At 42.0% G+C, this 18,043-nt stretch overlaps 2 protein-coding genes across 2 annotated transcripts; one reads left to right on the plus strand and one right to left on the minus strand.

Moving 5' to 3' along the window:
• Positions 1–10,125: 10,125 nt before the first annotated feature.
• On the minus strand, positions 10,126–11,977 carry mafbb (v-maf avian musculoaponeurotic fibrosarcoma oncogene homolog Bb). Its single transcript, XM_028574749.1, has one exon. The coding sequence runs from the start codon at positions 11,686–11,688 to the stop codon at positions 10,717–10,719; it is 972 nt and encodes a 323-aa protein (XP_028430550.1). The 5' UTR covers positions 11,689–11,977; the 3' UTR covers positions 10,126–10,716.
• Positions 11,978–15,143: 3,166 nt separating this feature from the next.
• LOC114553749 (DEP domain-containing mTOR-interacting protein) lies at positions 15,144–17,994 on the plus strand. Its single transcript, XM_028575088.1, has 8 exons — positions 15,144–15,226; positions 15,325–15,503; positions 15,642–15,765; positions 16,003–16,181; positions 16,377–16,586; positions 16,929–16,999; positions 17,412–17,516; positions 17,641–17,994. The coding sequence occupies exons 1-8, from the start codon at positions 15,144–15,146 to the stop codon at positions 17,764–17,766; spliced, it is 1,077 nt and encodes a 358-aa protein (XP_028430889.1). The 3' UTR covers positions 17,767–17,994.
• The last annotated feature ends 49 nt before the right edge of the window (positions 17,995–18,043 follow it).

Consider the following 18,043-nt stretch of genomic DNA (forward strand, 5'->3'; position numbering starts at 1 on the left):
GGCCCGGCAGATGCAAAGATAAGGCCCGTGTCATCAAGTAAGGTGAGGAGGGGAGGAAGGTGTGGGACGGCAACGTTCTCGCCACTTCTGTGGGAAGACTCGTCATGCCACTTTTCCAGAAGTGATGAAAACAGATGGAAATAGAAACACACACACACACACACACACACACACACACACACACACACACACACACACACATACGTTTACAGCTGAGTGCACAGCCCCTATCCGTGGGACTGAGGACCGAACTCGCCTCCATTTCTCATGCTCCTGCCTTAGCCCGTTGCTGACACAGATATACTGTAAAGAGATAGCAGCACAGATAAGTATGCACGTGCATGTCAAAGTAGCCCCGGGGGTAAGCTGATGTGAAAACACAAAGAGTGAAGGGATAACATACGATCCATCTGCCACACTTTTCTCATTTATCTCAAACATTTATGTGACACTTTAAACTGAATTGGGTAGCAATGCTCAAGATAAGAAGTTTAAGTATTTGCAGCAAACACAAGTGTTTGTTCTGCTGATGAAACAATGAATCAGGATTAAAGGGATTAGTCCTTCAAAGATCTGTTTTACTAGCACATAGGAATAACAGGTATATGGAGAGGGCTGCAGCTTCTGACAGATATATCAGGTGATCAGAGCTTGATAAAGCTTCAGAGAAGCTGCTCCTATTTCAAAGTCTTCTCCTCTGGTTCTGTGGGAAAGCCCAGCTTTCCACTTCTTCCACCAATCACCCAGAGCAGCCTTTACTAAACACCTCAGCTGCCACAGACGAATCAACACAGTTAAGACTCCAGATCTATTCAGACAACAAAGCAACTGAACTCCTCAGCAGGACATTGGGAAAGAATCTTTAAAGAGAGGGTTCACTTTATCACACGGTTCAATAAAATCCATTCTTAACCAGGCAGTGATACTCTTTCCAATAATACGGAACCTACATTCTAACTCATAAGGCTCATAATGAAAGCATTGTCAAAAAAGTATATTTCTTTTTTAGAACCGCCCTTTATTTGCTATTTCAGAAATAGATTTCACAATCAGTGTCTTAAAATAATTATTGCCATCAAGTTCTATGGATTAGGAAACTTAACAAGAAAAGCAGTTTCATTTTTCTCTGTGGGCAGGGTCCACACCAGTCAAAGCTGTGCCTCTCCTCGGGATTTAAATATAGCCCCGCTCGCCATTACTGCTGTCACTCACAGACTTATGGTGACCTTTTGACCTGGCCTGTACAAAAGAGACTTGAAGCTGACATACTCACTCTGAATGTTTTTCACCAGTTATGTTCATACTGTATTTATGTTGACACTGCACTACAAGAGAATTTGTACAATCCATTTGAAACAATCTTTTTAACCAAATCTTACTTGTAACTTATCTCACTTACTTCTGCTTAACGTTTTACTTATTTATTATTGTAGCTATGTTATTTCATACACTTTCTGACTTGCTCTTTCTTACTCTTATTTTACCTTGAATCTGATTGTGAGCAAACTGCAACTGAATAATTATTTAATAAAATAATTAGTATTCTGATTGGCAGAGACGCATTCAAAGATTCTTTTTTTTCTGGGCTTTGATGTTATCAGTCTGATAGCTTTTCGTGGTATTGTTTTCACTTATTTGTCTGATTTTGTCTGAGGCTTCTGTGCTCCAGAACATGGGAGGCAGACAGATGGGAGGTTCCCACAACAATTGGACAGTTGAACGTTTCTCAACACCTGATGTGCAGGCTCAGGTCAGAGTGTGTTGGGTTACAGCTCAGAGGCCACCAACTTTTGTTGTTCAGCCTGGACATGTTAGTGCTGCAGGCCACTGCTTGGCCACGTGTGGGCGGTGTGTTACTTCACACGATTCACTTTCTCTTCTCTGACACTGTCACCACAAACTACAGCCTCAAAAATTATTTTCTGTAACCTTTACAAAATTTCAAAATTCTTAAAGGGCAACTATTATATAGCATTTTCAGGATAATACTTGTATTTTGTGTTTGTACTAGAACATTACATGCTTTAATGGTAAAAAAACACTTTCTTTTTTCTCATACTGTTCATGGCTGCTGTGAATACAGGTATTCACCACCCTCTATATGAGACGCTCTGTAGGAGCGCCTGTCTCTTTAAGCCCCCCTCCCGACAAAGCCCAGTCTGCTCTGATTGGCCAGCATGTTTCCTGGAATCTGAGCTCCGCTGCAGCCAAGGGTGTAAGCTTCGCTTCAGAACTCGAACCTCCTATGGCGCCATTTTGATGCTACAAAACGATCACCTCCCATTATCATCCCATTGACTCCCATTCATTTTGACGTCACTTTGACAGCGAATAACTTTACATCTGAAGCGTTTAAAGACTCTATTTGTCCACTGTTTATTTCTAAAGAAATACGACAATGTATAAAAGGCTCCATTACCTTGTACCTCATGTTATGGCTCCGTAGCAGACGCTTTTGTAAAAATAGGCTAACGATTGTGTCACATAGTAGAGGAATTACCATATAGTATAGGAGAAGCTTGCAGGCAGTTTCGACTTACATGAGCTGTTTAGGTTTAATTACTAATGTTAACTAGCATGTTAGTTAGCAATAATTAGCCTGTGCCTATGTTATCTCCTTACATATACCTACACTCTCCGTCTCTGCAAGATTGGGATTGATTGAGATTTCTCTTGGCACAGCTACCAGAAGACTTCCAACTTTCAGACAGGTTGCTCACGTCACATCTACGTCTTCTAACTCAGTTGGAGGCTGCTCAGTAACGCTCAGCGCTCACCGGAAAAGTGCTTCTAATATCCTTCACTGGTCTCCGTCCAGAGCAACGGGCCTATTGTCGTTCCCAATCTGACTCCCTACGTCAGCCAAGTTGGGCTATAATCGAACCGATATTGTGTAGTCTGAACCCAGCATTAAAGGAGCACGCCGACTTATTGGGACTTTAGCTTATTCACAGTAACCCCCAGAGTTAGACAAGTCGATACATACCCTTCTCATCTCCGTGCATGTTGTAACTCTATCTGACGGCCCCACCGGTAGGCGGATCTGTGCTAGGCTTAGCTACCGCCGGTAGCTAAGCCTAGCACAGATCCTGGAGGTAACCGGTTGCAACTAGCCTACTGCTGCGAATAAGTCACAAAATAACGCCAACATGTTCCTGTTTACATGTTGTGATTTGTATAGTCACAGGGTGCACAAATAACAAGGTCACTATGCTTTTACTATCTAGTAATAGTTGACTCTACTACTCCAACTTTGAGCGAACTCCAGGCGAACTCTCTGCTCCTCACCACGGGGCTTCAGGCGCTGCGAGCAAATCACTCCGCCCAAGTAGCAGAAGTAGCAGTGCTTCGCCTTTCTGAGAATATAGTTCCCAATTTGTATACGGTTAGAAGACGGCTATGTCTCATATGACCTTGTTATTTGTACACCCTGTGACTATACAAATCACAACATGTAAATAGGAACATGTTCGCGTTATTTTAACCGGTTACCTCCAGGATTTGTGCTAGGCTTAGCTAGCGCTGGGGGCGTCAGACAGAGTTACAACACGCACGGTGATGAGAAGGGTTATGTATCGACTTGTCTAACTCTGGGGATTACTGTGAATAAGCTAAAGTCCCAATAATTCGCCGTGTTCCTTTAAACAAACAAGATACACTGTGTTAATTAGTGAGCTTTAGAAGTGCTGGTAGGTGTGTGGCTGGGTTAGCTCAGTTGGTAGAGCAGGCGCACATATATGGAGGTGTATGCCTCAACGCAGAAGGTCCAGGATTCGAGTCCAACCTGAGACGATTTCCTGCATGTCATCCCTCTCCTTCCCCTTTCATATATATCTGTTATTTCCATTAAAGGCTGAAATGCCCCAAAAAAAAAGAAAAAGAAAAAAAAGTGTTGGTAGGTGGATTGTTTCCTTTCGAACTAGCTAGCCATTTCCTCATGTTTCCAGTCTTTATACTAAGCTTAACCAACTGGCTGTAGCTTCCCAAAACATTACCCTACACTTATTTAGCAACTGCTTTTCTCCAAAGCCACTTAAAATAAGTGCATTCAATCATGTGGGTACAACCCCAAAAAGTGCAAGAATTATGCAAGTACATAAACGTCATCAAATATGTTGATCTACTTGAAGTGCTACATTTAGACAAGAGATAGATTTTAGTTTTATTTCATGGGCCAAGGTGCAGTCTGAACAGATGAGTTTGTTCACTGTGGCCAGGACAGCAAACAGTTGTGACCAAAAGCTCAAACTTAAAAGGTGATAAAAAGGTTTTCAACTCTTAACTTAATCGCCAACTATTTTGATAATCGATTAGTCGGTATGAGTAATTTTTTAAGACAAAAAGTTAAAAAATTCTTTGATTCCATCTTATTAAATGTGAATATTGTTCTAGTTTCTTCTCTCCTCTGTGACAGTAAACTGAATATCTTTGAGTTGTGGACAAAACAGGACATTTGAGGACATCATCTTTGGCTTTTGGGAAACACTGATCATCATTTTTCACCATTTTCTGAAATTTTAGAGACCAAACAACTAATCAATTAATTGAGAAAAAAAAATCAACAGATTAATCGACTATGAAAATAATCGTTAGTTGTAGCCCTAAAATGAACTCTCTTAACTATCTTACATTCAGTGGGAATTCGTTTCACACCCTCCATAAACTTTGTTTACTTCTAACCTCTCATTTAATTCTTGAGAAGTTATGGTTTCTTTTTTTCTGCCGTTAAATCCCAGAAAAAAAGTAGTTCCTGTATCTTGACCACAAAAAGAGCAAACAAGTACATGGGTTCACTGTAGTATAAAGGACTGCGTCCCCTTAAATAGATCCCTTATAAGCTCTATGTTGGCCAATCACAAGCTTCTCTCCCTGACAGTCCAACCACAGCACACAGATGGTTGTTACTCAGTTGTTGTAGCGGAGGCTTAACATTGTGCATGATGACAAAGATGGCCAAAGAATCAAAGAATGGGGCGTGTGAACACTGTTTTGCAAAGTCCTGCCAAGTGTAAAAGACGCATAGACGGATCCGGCTGAGCTATAATCAGCTGAAAGGAAAAATTATATGGCTTTAAGTTCAGCATAGTGCTTCAGAGAAACATGAGGGAAGAGTTATGACACAAGGGAGATGTTAACATGACACACTAGTGGGAGAGTGACACACCTAATTCCAAGGAGGCCTGTTAGACTTTACCAGAACGAATGACACCACTGCCATATTCTCATGTTAGTGACACCCGCAGAAAGTTATGAAATAGGGTGTTGAATGGTACATGTGCAGTGACATCTTAGATTTCGAACCCTATCATCTGTTCATATCCATTTTCTCACTCTGTATGAGGGAATCTAAACTAAGGGTGCAGGAAAAATCTCATTTTTCTTTACGATTTTCCAACCAAACCTGCATATACATCTCTGGGATATCTTTTGCTGTTCTCACTTTTTGGGCCACGATTCATTTAATATTCACGGTGACACAGTAACAACATAACATCATCCCAAAAATATTAAATGATCTATCTCCTACAATTAAACTCACAAAAAAAAACATAACAGCAAGAACAGTTTACGTTCTCATCTGCATTGCCCCTCTCAAAAACCAGTCCTACTATTAGTTTTCCTAGATTGTTATATACCAGAGACATAATATGGTCCCAGAGGGCTGTACCTGCTTTGCAGGTTGTGTTAAACACACCAGGGTGCACATGCTGGTGTCTGAGCAGGAGCTGACCCTTAATCAGTAAAGCTTTGCCAACAGCAACTGAAAGCCACAATTATCTGCCCTATAGATAGGTAGGTTGTATACTAGAGGCCAGGGGCTGTGGAAAGGGAAGAGGCTGTCAGGAGGGGGTGGGGGGGTGGCTGAGTTAACCTTTGAGGCTCGTGTTTCTACTGTGCACTAATGGACGCCTGTCATCATTATGGACAGAAACAGGAGGGCGCCTGCCAGCTGCATGAACCCCATAAAACAGAACAGGAAATCCTAACTGGGAATGAAAGGAAAAGATATTCCTCTTCTTTTTTCTACTCTTCTATTCTCTTTAATGACGCTTCCTTCACTCTTTGGCCTCTTATTTATGCTGCAAAACTGCAGCGTCACCCATGAAACAGGAGAATATGCTCTGTATTCGTCGTAGAAAATAAAGTCAAGATGTTGAGGGTGCGGCTATTGGAATGTATCTAAAATTAGTCACTTTCACATCATTTGCACAGTTCATTTACCCATTTTGTGTATGTTGGTCCCCTCTGTTAAAAGACTGTTTTTGCTGGGAAGTACCTGTATAATCATTACATACTGTGGTTCACCCTTTGTTCAGTAACCAAAGTCCAGGGCCTTAAATGTGACAGGACTTTGTCACACTTCTGTCAGTGATGTCCACTGAAACGTGACAAGCAGTTTATCAAACGGCCTTCCTATCAGATCCCCAGGAGTTCATGCACAAACATGCTGATTGTGTTTGTCCACAGGAAGCCAGATTCCTTATTACAGCCAATAAGATAGCAAGACAAGCTTTATTGTAGTTCTGAGGCTACACATTAATCCACTCAGTTGGAGCCTGCAGAGCCCATCATGTGATAACCTAAGTCATTACCAGTTGTACAATCATAATTACCGTGGAATCTTTCAGGATGTCGCAATACTGACAGAAATGCCTTCATAGTCCATGCAGGAGCTAAGGCAATCAAAAAAGAGTGACGAACAAAAATTGTCACAATCACATGATTTTATTAAAAATGTGTGCCTCTGTGTGAGAGAGCAAGAAAGTGCATCTATGCATGATCGTGTATATTTGCATAGGCATGTCTGCGTGTGTGCCTTGTTCATGGAGACGTCTGTGTGCGTGTGTGACCACTGCATGATTCACAGTGTCACAACTGTGCGCAGAAACGACTGGACATCCTGAGCGGAAACCACAGCGGTTGAAGCTGTGTTTTCCTGCGACATACAACCTAACACTCTCACAAAGAGTCACTTGACTGGACCCTCATATAGGAAGTGAAAGAGGAAGCCCCTCGTCCATCCTGTCCATCCCAATCTCTGCTCTTCTCTTCACGTGAAGCCACTCTTGTAGACGATCACCAGTATGAGCCTTTTACTGTTGCAAAACAACGGGTGAAAGAACTGGCTGAGGCTGGACATGGCTTGCTATTGGGGGTCAAATGTCTGGTCAGTTGACATTTAACCACAGAAGATTAGTGTCAATCATGATTGTGAATGTAGAATTCACTGATTGATCAACAGGGTTTGTTTGAAACAAAAGAATATTTACACAGCAGATCAACTGATTCTTATTTCGCAGGCCATTTTGTATCTGATCTCTGACAGTTTTTGTGACAGTCAGTCAAGAATTCTGCAACAAGATACTCTGTGTTTAGACAGTCAAGCTGGGCCAAATCAACACTTTCCAGAGAAGATGGGTATGATATCACAGATGGAAGTGGTGAGTGCTGTTTGACTGTGGGGTCTGTTGACCCGGCTTTCCCTCATGGCTCGAGGCCTCTGGCTGTGTTCATTGGTGACAGTGTACGTAGCCCGGCAGCCTGCATTCCTCTGCCTCTCCCCACACAATGGTGAGTATCTGCAGCATTCCTCTGTCTGTGTCCGCTGTCTGAGATGCTGGGGTTTGCCTTGGCAAACCCCAGCATCTCAGCCAAGAGGTTGGCACCACCTTTAGCAGATTCTGACAGACATGTTTGAGTGTTTTCACTGAACACCAGCCATTAACAGGCGTTATTAATTGTGTACGTGTGTCACAGTTACATCTAGAGTGAAAATCTTAGTCACTATGTAATAAAAAAAGGCCTCTGCCGAAGAGATTTTGAAATAATTTAGGAGATGATGATGCTTCCTCTTTTACCTGCTTCATCATCTCGTTCTGACTTTTTTCCCCTGTGCAATCGTTCCTTCTCTCCATCTGTTTTAAAAAAATGCAAGCATGTCTATTGTAAATCGTTTTCACTGCTCTTTATCCTTCTCCAGCTATTTTGCTTTCTCTCTTGTTCTGATGCCACAGCCGTGCAGACACCTTTCCCTCCTGCTGACTCAGTAGCCAGCCTCAGGCGCTGTGGGCTCGGGGTGTTGGTGGCGGGGAGGAGGAGTGGGGGTAGTGTGAGGCTCCCACATCAGGCCCACCAGCCTATCACATGCGAGGGAAAAGAGCTGGCTAATCGTTTCTACAATGGCACCCTGCACACTGTCACACCGTACCACAAACCGCTCTCCTCGCCAACACTTCTACTTTATTATTCCGCTGTTGCTTAGAAATCCTCATGTGATGAATGTTAGTGCGCAAACATACCACATCGAACAAAGAAATGAAAAACCACACCTACAATACGTCAGTGCATGCAATGTAAAATACATGCAATTGTACACAAGCATGCATAACTTGCACTCAATTTCTCTGATATTAATATACACTTAGGTAGTTCAATCTAAAATGCTGTAGGATTTAAGGTTTTATTTTGTTAAGCATCCGGCGGTTTAATATTTAACCTGATTATGTTATTTACAAATTGCATTGAGACATGTCAAATTATATTTATTGGAGACAAAAAAATAAATGGACAAAATTGTAACTAAACTAAACTAATAACAAAATTCTCCAATAATAATTGATGGTGAATTTTACTTTCTGCACAGCAGTCATCTGAGTAGGTTTACTGTTAATGAGTATATTTACGAGTACACTTTTAAAAGAAAAGAAAATTAAACTGAGCCTGTAAACAAAGTATTGTGCCATATATAAGAGCCACTGATTAATGAGCCCTTCCCAATAACATTAAAATATAGAGGAGCGTTATTCATTGCCACAACCATCTGGTTATTTTCTGCTACATCCTTGATGTTCACAAACGCAGTGTACGTCATGTACTCCCAGTGCTGCGAGCAGACCTTCAGGGATTGGGCCTGCTTTCAGAAGGAAAGTGATTTTGCACCTGTGGTGGGATTTTAGAGCTGCTTTCCCTCAACAGAGGGGTGAGGTCAAAACTGTCAGGGGTCACACATGAAAAGAGAACCTGGTTTCAAGGCTAAAGGGTGGTGCCATTAACAGAGCCACCTGCCCAGCTGAACTCTTACTATGGGGGAACAGTGCGAAAGTCTCAGCTGACTTAATACTCAGCTCAGGGCATCACAGAAGTTATAAACTCAATTTACAATGTGACAACCCTATCACACATTATCACAATGGCCTTGGAGGTATTACAGTCATCCAAATGTTATTGTAGTCCTGAACTGAAAATGATCTGTTGTCAGGAAATTTGCTCGAGGTTTTCAAAATGTAACAGCACAATAACAAAAAAACATATCAAGTGAAAAAATTCCTCCGGAGCTGGGCAGAGGAGCGCGGAGCAGTGTGTGCCGTGGTTGTTGTTTCTCTCTTCCTCTGTTAATGAATGCAGAGGTGATCTGTTTGTCTGAGGAAGAGAGCAGAGGGGAAGTCTGATTTCCACTCCATTTTATCTGTGCCCCCAGCCCCTGCCAGCCAGCCCCATGTGCTCTCACATGCCGGGGTCCCACAGGAAGCAGCACTCCGTGAAGGGCAAAGGTCAGGGAAGGAGAGAAAGCCACTCATCCTTTCATTCTCCACCGAACCAACAAATACACTTTAACTGTTGCTGCGCTTCTTCCTTTGGCCGTCTTATAATAATAATAATAATAATAATAATAATGTTACTTATACTCATGACATGATAATGAAGTAACATGACTTCTTAAAACACTGTGAATTTAGGTATGTTTTAAAAATGTAGGCCTATAGGGTCGTATTAGTAGAGTAGAAAGTTATAGTGAAGGCAATGTTGTTGTGCTTGTAGTCTTAGCATCTACACTGCACACAAATTAGTAAATTTACTTTCATATTTATACTGTCTGAAAGACTTCAATACCATAATTGTATGTAGTGTGCACAGATGTTATGTTGGATGTATTTCCTTTTATGGATTTAGTAATTTAAAAGCATTCTTTCCTTTGTACATTGTGAGTATGAGTTCAAACAAATGTTGTAATAGCTCTCATAAGAATAACTACAACAGTAATACTTATGGTGTATTAGAAAGTAAGACAATTGTTAATGTGAGGTAAATATTTCACTGTGTGCACCGTTTTTTTTGTCAGCAGATGAGACACAATTTTAAAAAGTCACAATAGGTTTATTGATCCATAGCAAATTAAAGACATAGTGGATGAAAAACAATTTGCATAATCATATATTATCTTAAAAAGAACAAGCAAATAAGGAACACATCTGTCCAGCAGAATCAGCTTCATAAAAATTATAGAAATGTAATTTCTAGCATAATTCTTTTCAATATGTTTTCTATTTTAAGGAATCATGAACACAAAATATAATTTGAGCTACAAAAACTAAGCAAAGCAAAATCACCAAAATGAAGATTGAGGAGTAACTGAAGCAAAAGGACTAAAGTTTAATAAAAAGGGAATATTCTCTGATTTCAAGTATCTCCTTTCAGACAAAATACAGATACGCCTGTGTAGAATAAAAACATCTCATACATGTCCTGCATGCATGCTTCATTGTCATTTTCCATTAATAACATGTTGCCTAGTTGTATCTATTACAATTATTTAAGTGATATCCTTATGTCCAAAATTAATTACAACTTGATGAATGCATGGGCCTGTTTGTAAAAGAGCAAGGCGAGCTGTCAACCTAGTGCCTAAAGAATCTGTTCTGCAGGATATTAACAAACTCACATTAAATACTCGGGTGAGGAAGGGTTGTCACTGGTAGACCCAGTTTCGTGGTAACAGTTTGCACCGGACAGTTTCTCACATTTAAGTTTGTATGCATCCCTCTCCCGCATCAGTCTGTTTAGTTCATGTTTCAGCTGCTCAACCTGTGTCACCAGGTTTGTCTTTTCGTGCTCCAAAACGTGTTTCTGCTGGACGCGCTTGTAACGGCAGGACTGTGCGTAACCTCTGTTTTTCAGGGTCCGGCGCTTCTGCTTCAGACGCATCACTTCGTCCTTGCCGAGGCCTCTGAGGAGTCGATTGAGCTCCCTGACGGACATGGACACCAGCTGGTCGTCTGAGAAGTGGTTCTCGGCGTTGGATCGCCTGTCGTGGCGGCTGTGCTGGTGGTGCGCACCGAGGACCTGGTCCTCCGGCGACTGAGGGGACGCGCAACCCATGTCATCTTTGAGATAAGGGTCTTGGCAGTGGCTGCTGGGGATGCCTTGCATGTCGGGGTGACCCGGGAGTCCCGGGTAGTGCTGGACAGGCTCGTTGAGGTGGCCGTACCCTTCGTATTCAGCTTGGAAAGGTGGCGGATGGTGGCCGTGGGGCACAGATGGGTGTCCCTGCTGCGCCGTGGCGCCGATTAGGGCCTCCATTGCGTCCTCGGGTGTCAGACCAAAAGATTGAGGGTACATTTGCTGAGGGTAACCCCCATTGTTGGGTATCCAGAACTGGTCGCCCCCGGGGTTATTTCTCTGCTCGTTTGGATTGAGGTTTGGTGATGAGGGTACGGAGTTACAAGGCGTGCTGCCAGGGGTGGAGGAAACAGAGTCCGGTCTCTGGAGCTGGCTGCATTGCCCGATGAAGGAGCGGTCTATCCCCTGCATCGCCTCCTTCTTAACGCCGAACTTCATCAAATCGAAGTCGCTGACGAAATCCATGGGGTTTTTCTGCAGTCCCAAATGCGAATGCGCCTCAGCGGTCATAGTAAATGGTAAGCGAGTCCCTTCAAAGAGCTCCGAGTGTCCAACGCTATTTCATACAGTCAGCGAAAGCGCGCTTACTTTCGAAAAAATGCAGTAATTCCAAACTTTGATTTCAGCTCAGAAAGAAAAACAAACAAACGTGCGTGCTCAAAAGCCCCCCACCTTATTAAACTCTGTGCAAACTGGTGATTTTGCACCGGGCAGCCTGCTCGGCTTCGGTAGCCACACACTAGAAGTCCACTGATGCCAGCGGACTGCACTGGACGCACCTCTGCTTGCTCAGGGGAAGCGCACTTTCTTCATAAAGCTGCATTGGCATGATGTCACGCCTTCTAGGCTACACCTCCACGCTCCTCTCCAATAAAAACACGCGGAGGAGGGCGATTTGCATAAAAGCTGCTACGAGTCTGTCCCCACGAGCCGTTCGTGATGATCATTTGACCAAAACCTATAAATGCCTGCACAGCGGCACATTATGTCCTGCAATATGTTTTTTTTTTTTTCCTGTTGGACTTGCCCTCCATTTTACATTTAAGCCTATTTATCCCACAGGAGTGTTTAGATTGATCACAATGTGTTTAACGCAGGTCAAATACACACCCAGACTTGTCTGGGCAGTAGGCTACTGTTATTGTTTATCAAGAAAATCCACTAAACATATGGGATCACTTGCCCACTTCCAAAATATATAAAACCAATGTTGCATACTTTTATTTCAGCCTTAAATTAGTTCATATTTATGTCTGAATGTGTGGTGGTTTACACGAATTTCACTTAAACAACAAAAAGGAGGCTTTAAAATAATTAATTTGACACTATTGTGGTCGCTGTTCTCCTTAGTTCCTACAGAGGTACCACTGACATCTTGTGGCCACAAGCCTACACTGCAGAAGTCCCAATCTCAATATCCACTTTTAGCTCTGCATGAGTTCCAAGAGGAAGCCATTGGGTTTATGTGGCCAGTAAGCTGGGGCTCATGTTTTATATGAAAATCAACAAATTGAGTGTTTGTTCAAGCCTTAGTTGTAAGCCAAACATTGGAGGGATGGATGCAGGTTACATGAACACATTTTAGAAATCATCATATCACAGGGTTTTCCAGCTCCTTACATGTTTTGTGTTTTCTTAGTTAAATGTTTATTTTAGCTTTTATGATTTGTTTTGTGTTATGGGATATTTCCAGGCTCTATCACTCCTGTTTTGAAAGTTACAATGCTGAACTATGGGTTATTCTCATGCAGAATAACCCATAGTTCTCATGTGCATAATGTATACTTTATACTTTATTAATCCTGCAAGGGGAAATTCCAATGTTTTCACTCTGTTGTTATTACACACAGGCCTTAATTACACACACATGCTCAGTACCTATACATGCACTAAATGGAGAGATGTCAGAGTGAGGGAGCTGCCCCTGGAAAGGTGCCCCGAGCAGTTGGGGGTTCGGTGCCTTGCTCAAGAGCACCTTGGCAGTGCCCAGGAGGTGAACTGGCAGCTCTCCAGCTACCAGTCCACCACAATACTTTGGTCCGTATGAGGACTTGAACCAACAACCCTCCTCCGGTTCCTACTGACTGAGCTACTGCATGCAGAGCTCAAACCATCGGTGAGAGAGCCCTTAGACACTTGCCTATTTTACAGTGGGTCGGCCCTAAGCCTCAACAGCCCGAGGGCAAAGCATACCACCAGAAATCATGAACCCCTGACAACAGCTCGGACACAATAAAAACCTGGCATGTTCCAGAATGTGCTGTCTGATTCAGGGATGTCACCCCTAGCGTTGTCCAGAGGTGAAACAGCTACATAGGATATCAAAGGGTTAAGCAACGTTTGTGCCCTAAGGTGTCCCTCTCCAGCAGTGCTTACTCCAAAGATAGTAAAAGTTTCACTGACAAGATAGAGGACTCAAGCCAAAACCGAGAACACAGAGGCCTTGTTTTAGTCAGTTTTAGTTGCTGGGAATAAAGAAAAAAAGAGGAGACAGTGTGACTGAGCGAGGATGTCTCGGGGACACATGTTAAGATTTATGTCAGCATAGATGGGTGACAGTATATATGTGGTATAATTTATGCTAACGACAGGATGCAAAACCGCTTTGCGCCAGCCGTTCCATTGATTTCCTATGGGCAGAGCGGTGCCGCACAACTATGCGCTGCACAACACCCCTGGCGTTGCGCACCGCTCTGATTTGCTGCTTTGCGCCCCGCTCAAAGTTGAAATTATTTCAACTTTGACCTAGTTGCCGCTGACCTTTCGAAAGCGTAACCAATGAGATAACAGCATGTCGTAACCTAGCAACGGGAAATAGCTTCCTTGCCACCCTTGATGACGTTTACCTGCACTTTGCTCTGTGCCCTACCTAGAGGTGCGCAGAGAGCAAATTGTGTATCATGTGTAGGCAGCTTAAGTGCACATGACTAGCAGTCATACTGTATTTCGCCACAAAAACACATGCAGCAAAACAGTCACACCTCCAATTTTTTTTTCAACACACAAATATAATCAACAATAACCATCATAGCATCAACAGTTCTTGGAAATACTGTTTTTGCATCCGAAAACAAAGACCATTGTGCAGACATGGAAATTAATTTGATAATAATTCGTTGTACCAACCCATAACAAACTCCACCAATCATGTAGTTTCATTTAGCCCCAACCTTAATCACTATTACAGTATGTTAAGGTTGGGGCTAAATGTAGTTGGGGTTTAGGTCTGCCAGTTCTATTAAAATAGGCAGGATATAGTTCTATGCTGCCCGAGAGGCTGAAAGTACGGATGCTTTCACATTCCAAGACCTACTTTACATGACCTGTTTTGCCATCAAAAGCTGATGCAGAAACCGCAGAAACCACATATAATAGAAGACAAGCACTGTTACTAGCATGTTTAAAATATGACAACCTTTCAAATGTGACCTAATTTAAGTTCATCCAATGCAGGCTGACACGTAACGGTGTGTCTTCTAGAAAGCTGCAACATCCATAGACACCCGAGATAATACAGAGTTTTAATCTACTTTATGCTGTAAAACATAGCCTGAATACACAATTAACAGCTTGATCATTGACCATGACGGCAATTAGAAAAGGGTTATCATCAACAGTCATTCACTTGTTTCTCTTAAAATACTAACAAAATGTGACTACTGGACAAGTCAAAGAAGTCATATGCACTGTCGAAACAGCATACAATGAAAACCAGTGATAGCTTCAGCCTTAAGAAGTGATAAGAGAAAACTAAATATCAACACTGGACAGTTTTCTTTTGGTGTAGGCCTTCTGTCTGTGGCATTCTGGCAGAAATGTACCATGTAATTGTCTCCCTTTCTTTCTGTATACACAACATCTTTCCCACATGGCAATTGGGGTTCTGGGTGTTTCAATCTATATTTTGTAAACACAAAGGGCCATAACTAAGAGTTCACTTCACTTACCTTCCAGGCCACACGAAAATGGAGCGAACAAGTAGCATTAGGAGAAAAGCCATGGCCAGACAACATAAAGGAGAAGTCATGATTGCTGGAGAACAACTCAGGTATGGAGAGAGAGGGGGGGGATATGACATGTCTATGGTCAGGCTTATCATTGATCAAGGTTTAAAGTTAAACATATGGCTGATTTGATCTTTTCAAGGTTGAGACTACACAATGGAAAACTAATCAAGGACCGACTCCACCACCTGCGCACATATCCTAACTGCTTTGTGGCAAAGGAACTTATAGACTGGCTTGTGAGCCATAAGGAAGCTCCAGATCGAGTAACAGCTGTCTGCTTAATGCAGCACCTCATGGATCATGACATCATTCATCATGGTAAGCAGGAAGCAACAACAAATGTTTCAGCAAAGGGGATATTCAGTACAAATGTATGTATTTTTAATGTACTGCTTTATTTAGAGACCCACTTATTTCAAAACTTATTAGAAACTGTATGTTGCATTTTTTTTTTAGTCTGTGACAAGAGGTCAGTATTGAAGGATGCCAAACTGCTGTATCGTTTCCGCAAGGATGATGGCACATTTCCATTCAATACAGAGGTGAAAATCTTCATGCGAGGACAAGGACTCTATGAACAGTAAGAGCTGTTGTTTGTTCTGTGCTAAGATTCTCTTGTTTGTCCTTGAAGTGTACTGTCAACCACTGTGGTGATTATATAGTACACACTAGCATGATAAATAGGCTAGGGTTAAAATCTCTCCTGTCGGATATATATTGGTGACTTTGTCTGTTGAAATGCTTGTTCAAGCACTTTTTAAAAGTAATTTGAAAGTTATGATACATTTGCTCTGTGTTTCTGTGTCTGTTTCTTCAGTCTCATCGGGGACGAGAATTCTATTCTGCAGCTAAGAGAGGAGCATGGTGTTGCATATCAGCACTCCTTTCCTGGCTGCCAATTGATTGACTGGCTCCTTCAGAACGGAGAGGCAGAGAGCCGGCGTCAGGGAATAGAGCTGTGCCGCACGTTGCAGGAGCATGGCATCATTCAGCACGGTGAGGGGAATCCTTATTTGTCCTTTGATGTACGGCACCAGGAATGAGCGAGCCGTCAGTTGCTGCTGACAGTGGGGGGCCAGTTGGGATGTTGCAATCTAAAGCAAATACACTCATCGACTCTTTGTGACAAAGCCCATTTATTCTAAAAACTAACTGTTTTGTGCTCTATCTCTCTCCCACTCCCACCACTAGTGGCAAAGAAGCATGATTTCTTTGACAGTGGACTGCTCTATCAGTTCTGCATCAATTTTCGCCGCAGACGCCGCCTATCTGAATTGTTAAATGACAGTGAACAAGATGCCAACGAAGGTGTGGCAGTGTCGACACCAGAGGACAACCTTCCTGATAATCCATTTGCTCTGCGCCAAAAAGATGGGGGCAACTCTCCAACTTTTCAGTCTGGTAAAAGAAAATAAGTATCTGCCTTTTTCTGCAATTTATACACTTTGTTGTAAATGCTTATTATCGCATAATACTTTTCCTACTAATTTAATTACAGTGGGGTCAAGTAAAGATCTGAAACAGGTTACCAGTGGGCGTCGAAGCAGCTTGAATTCCCTTCAGCTTCACTCTGCTGGATTTCCACCTTTTGTCCAGGTGTCTTCAACTTCAGTGGTATGCAATCCTAAATCAGGCAAGTGTGTGATTAATATTCATGTAACACATTTCAAAATGTCTTTAAAGACAAAGTATTTGGTAAACTGTGGTCCAAAACTGATATCTTTTAATATTTTTTTTTTACAGTGCTTAGAAGAAATTATACATGTGAAGAGTTATTGGCACCTGGTGCACCTTTCATCAAGAGAGTGTTGACGGTGAGTTACTGTAATGATTTAATCATGGCTATTTAAAAGCTAACATTTTTGTCATGTCTAGGATTTTAACAGCATTAATTCAGTAAAACCAGTCCTCCAAAATCGAAAGGTGGATCATTAAAGCATTAATCTGTGATGTCAGTAAGGGACAAAACTAAAATACTTTTTAAAATGAAAACTTCATTGGGGTTACCTTTTGCCTACAGGTTCTGTGATATCAACACAATTCTCATCTGTTAACCATTTAAAGAAAGTATCAACATACTTGATTCATAGTTAACATTAGAAACAAGATGAAACACATTCCTGGAGATTATTTTTCCATGTGGACTAATGAAGTTGTATCTTAACAATAGCAAAGTACATAAATTCCATTTAATTTCTACATAATGTGTAATCTATCTCATCACAGGTGATAGGAGATGCCCTGGGCTGGGGCTTTGTTGTCAGAGGCATGGCTCCCTGTTATGTGCAGGCTGTTGACCGTGGAAGCCCTGCAGCAGCTGCTGGAGTTAAGGTGAGATATATGTTACACACATGGGACTGAAAATGGTAGTATACTTAAACCTCAAAAGGAGTTTGAAAACAGCACTTTGACACAAAAATAAGAGCTTGTATGTACCTCACATCATCTCTTTTAGGTTCGGCAGTTTGTGTGCCAGGTGAATGGACAGTGTGTCCTCTACATGGACTACAGGAAAGTCTCCAGACTGGTAATGACAGGCCCTCGGATTGCTGTAGTGGAAATTATGGAACCACTGGAATGACAACAACTGTCTCGAAGTCTAGCTATTGTTTCAGACACAACTACATTTGCTGGAGCTGAAATATAACACTGTAAATTGTATTATTTTCAACTGTATACTAGCATGGCAGAGTTCATGTGCTGTCATTACTGGGGTGGGGGATCAATCAATGAACATTATTGATTGTCTTGCTTGCAGCAAGAGTAGGTAAACTACAGTACAAAGGCTGTGGTGTTTGTATGAACCTCAATTCCTAAGTAATAAATGTTAACTTTTTATGACTGAAAATAATACATTG

The sequence above is a fragment of the Perca flavescens genome, chromosome 4 (genome assembly GCF_004354835.1).
Source record: "Perca flavescens isolate YP-PL-M2 chromosome 4, PFLA_1.0, whole genome shotgun sequence".
NCBI lineage: Eukaryota > Metazoa > Chordata > Actinopteri > Perciformes > Percidae > Perca > Perca flavescens.

What these genes read in the sequence shown, in the direction of transcription:
- LOC114553749 (XM_028575088.1), top strand. Translation starts at nt 15,144, where the DNA reads ATGGAGCGAACAAGTAGCATTAGGAGAAAAGCCATGGCCAGACAACAT. An exon ending in ATTGCTGGAGAACAACTCAG is followed by an intron (nt 15,227 to 15,324) that starts GTATGGAGAGAG and finishes GATCTTTTCAAG; the next exon opens with GTTGAGACTACACAATGGAA. An exon ending in GGACAAGGACTCTATGAACA is followed by an intron (nt 15,766 to 16,002) that starts GTAAGAGCTGTT and finishes CTGTTTCTTCAG; the next exon opens with TCTCATCGGGGACGAGAATT.
- mafbb (XM_028574749.1), bottom strand. Translation starts at nt 11,688, where the DNA reads ATGACCGCTGAGGCGCATTCGCATTTGGGACTGCAGAAAAACCCCATG.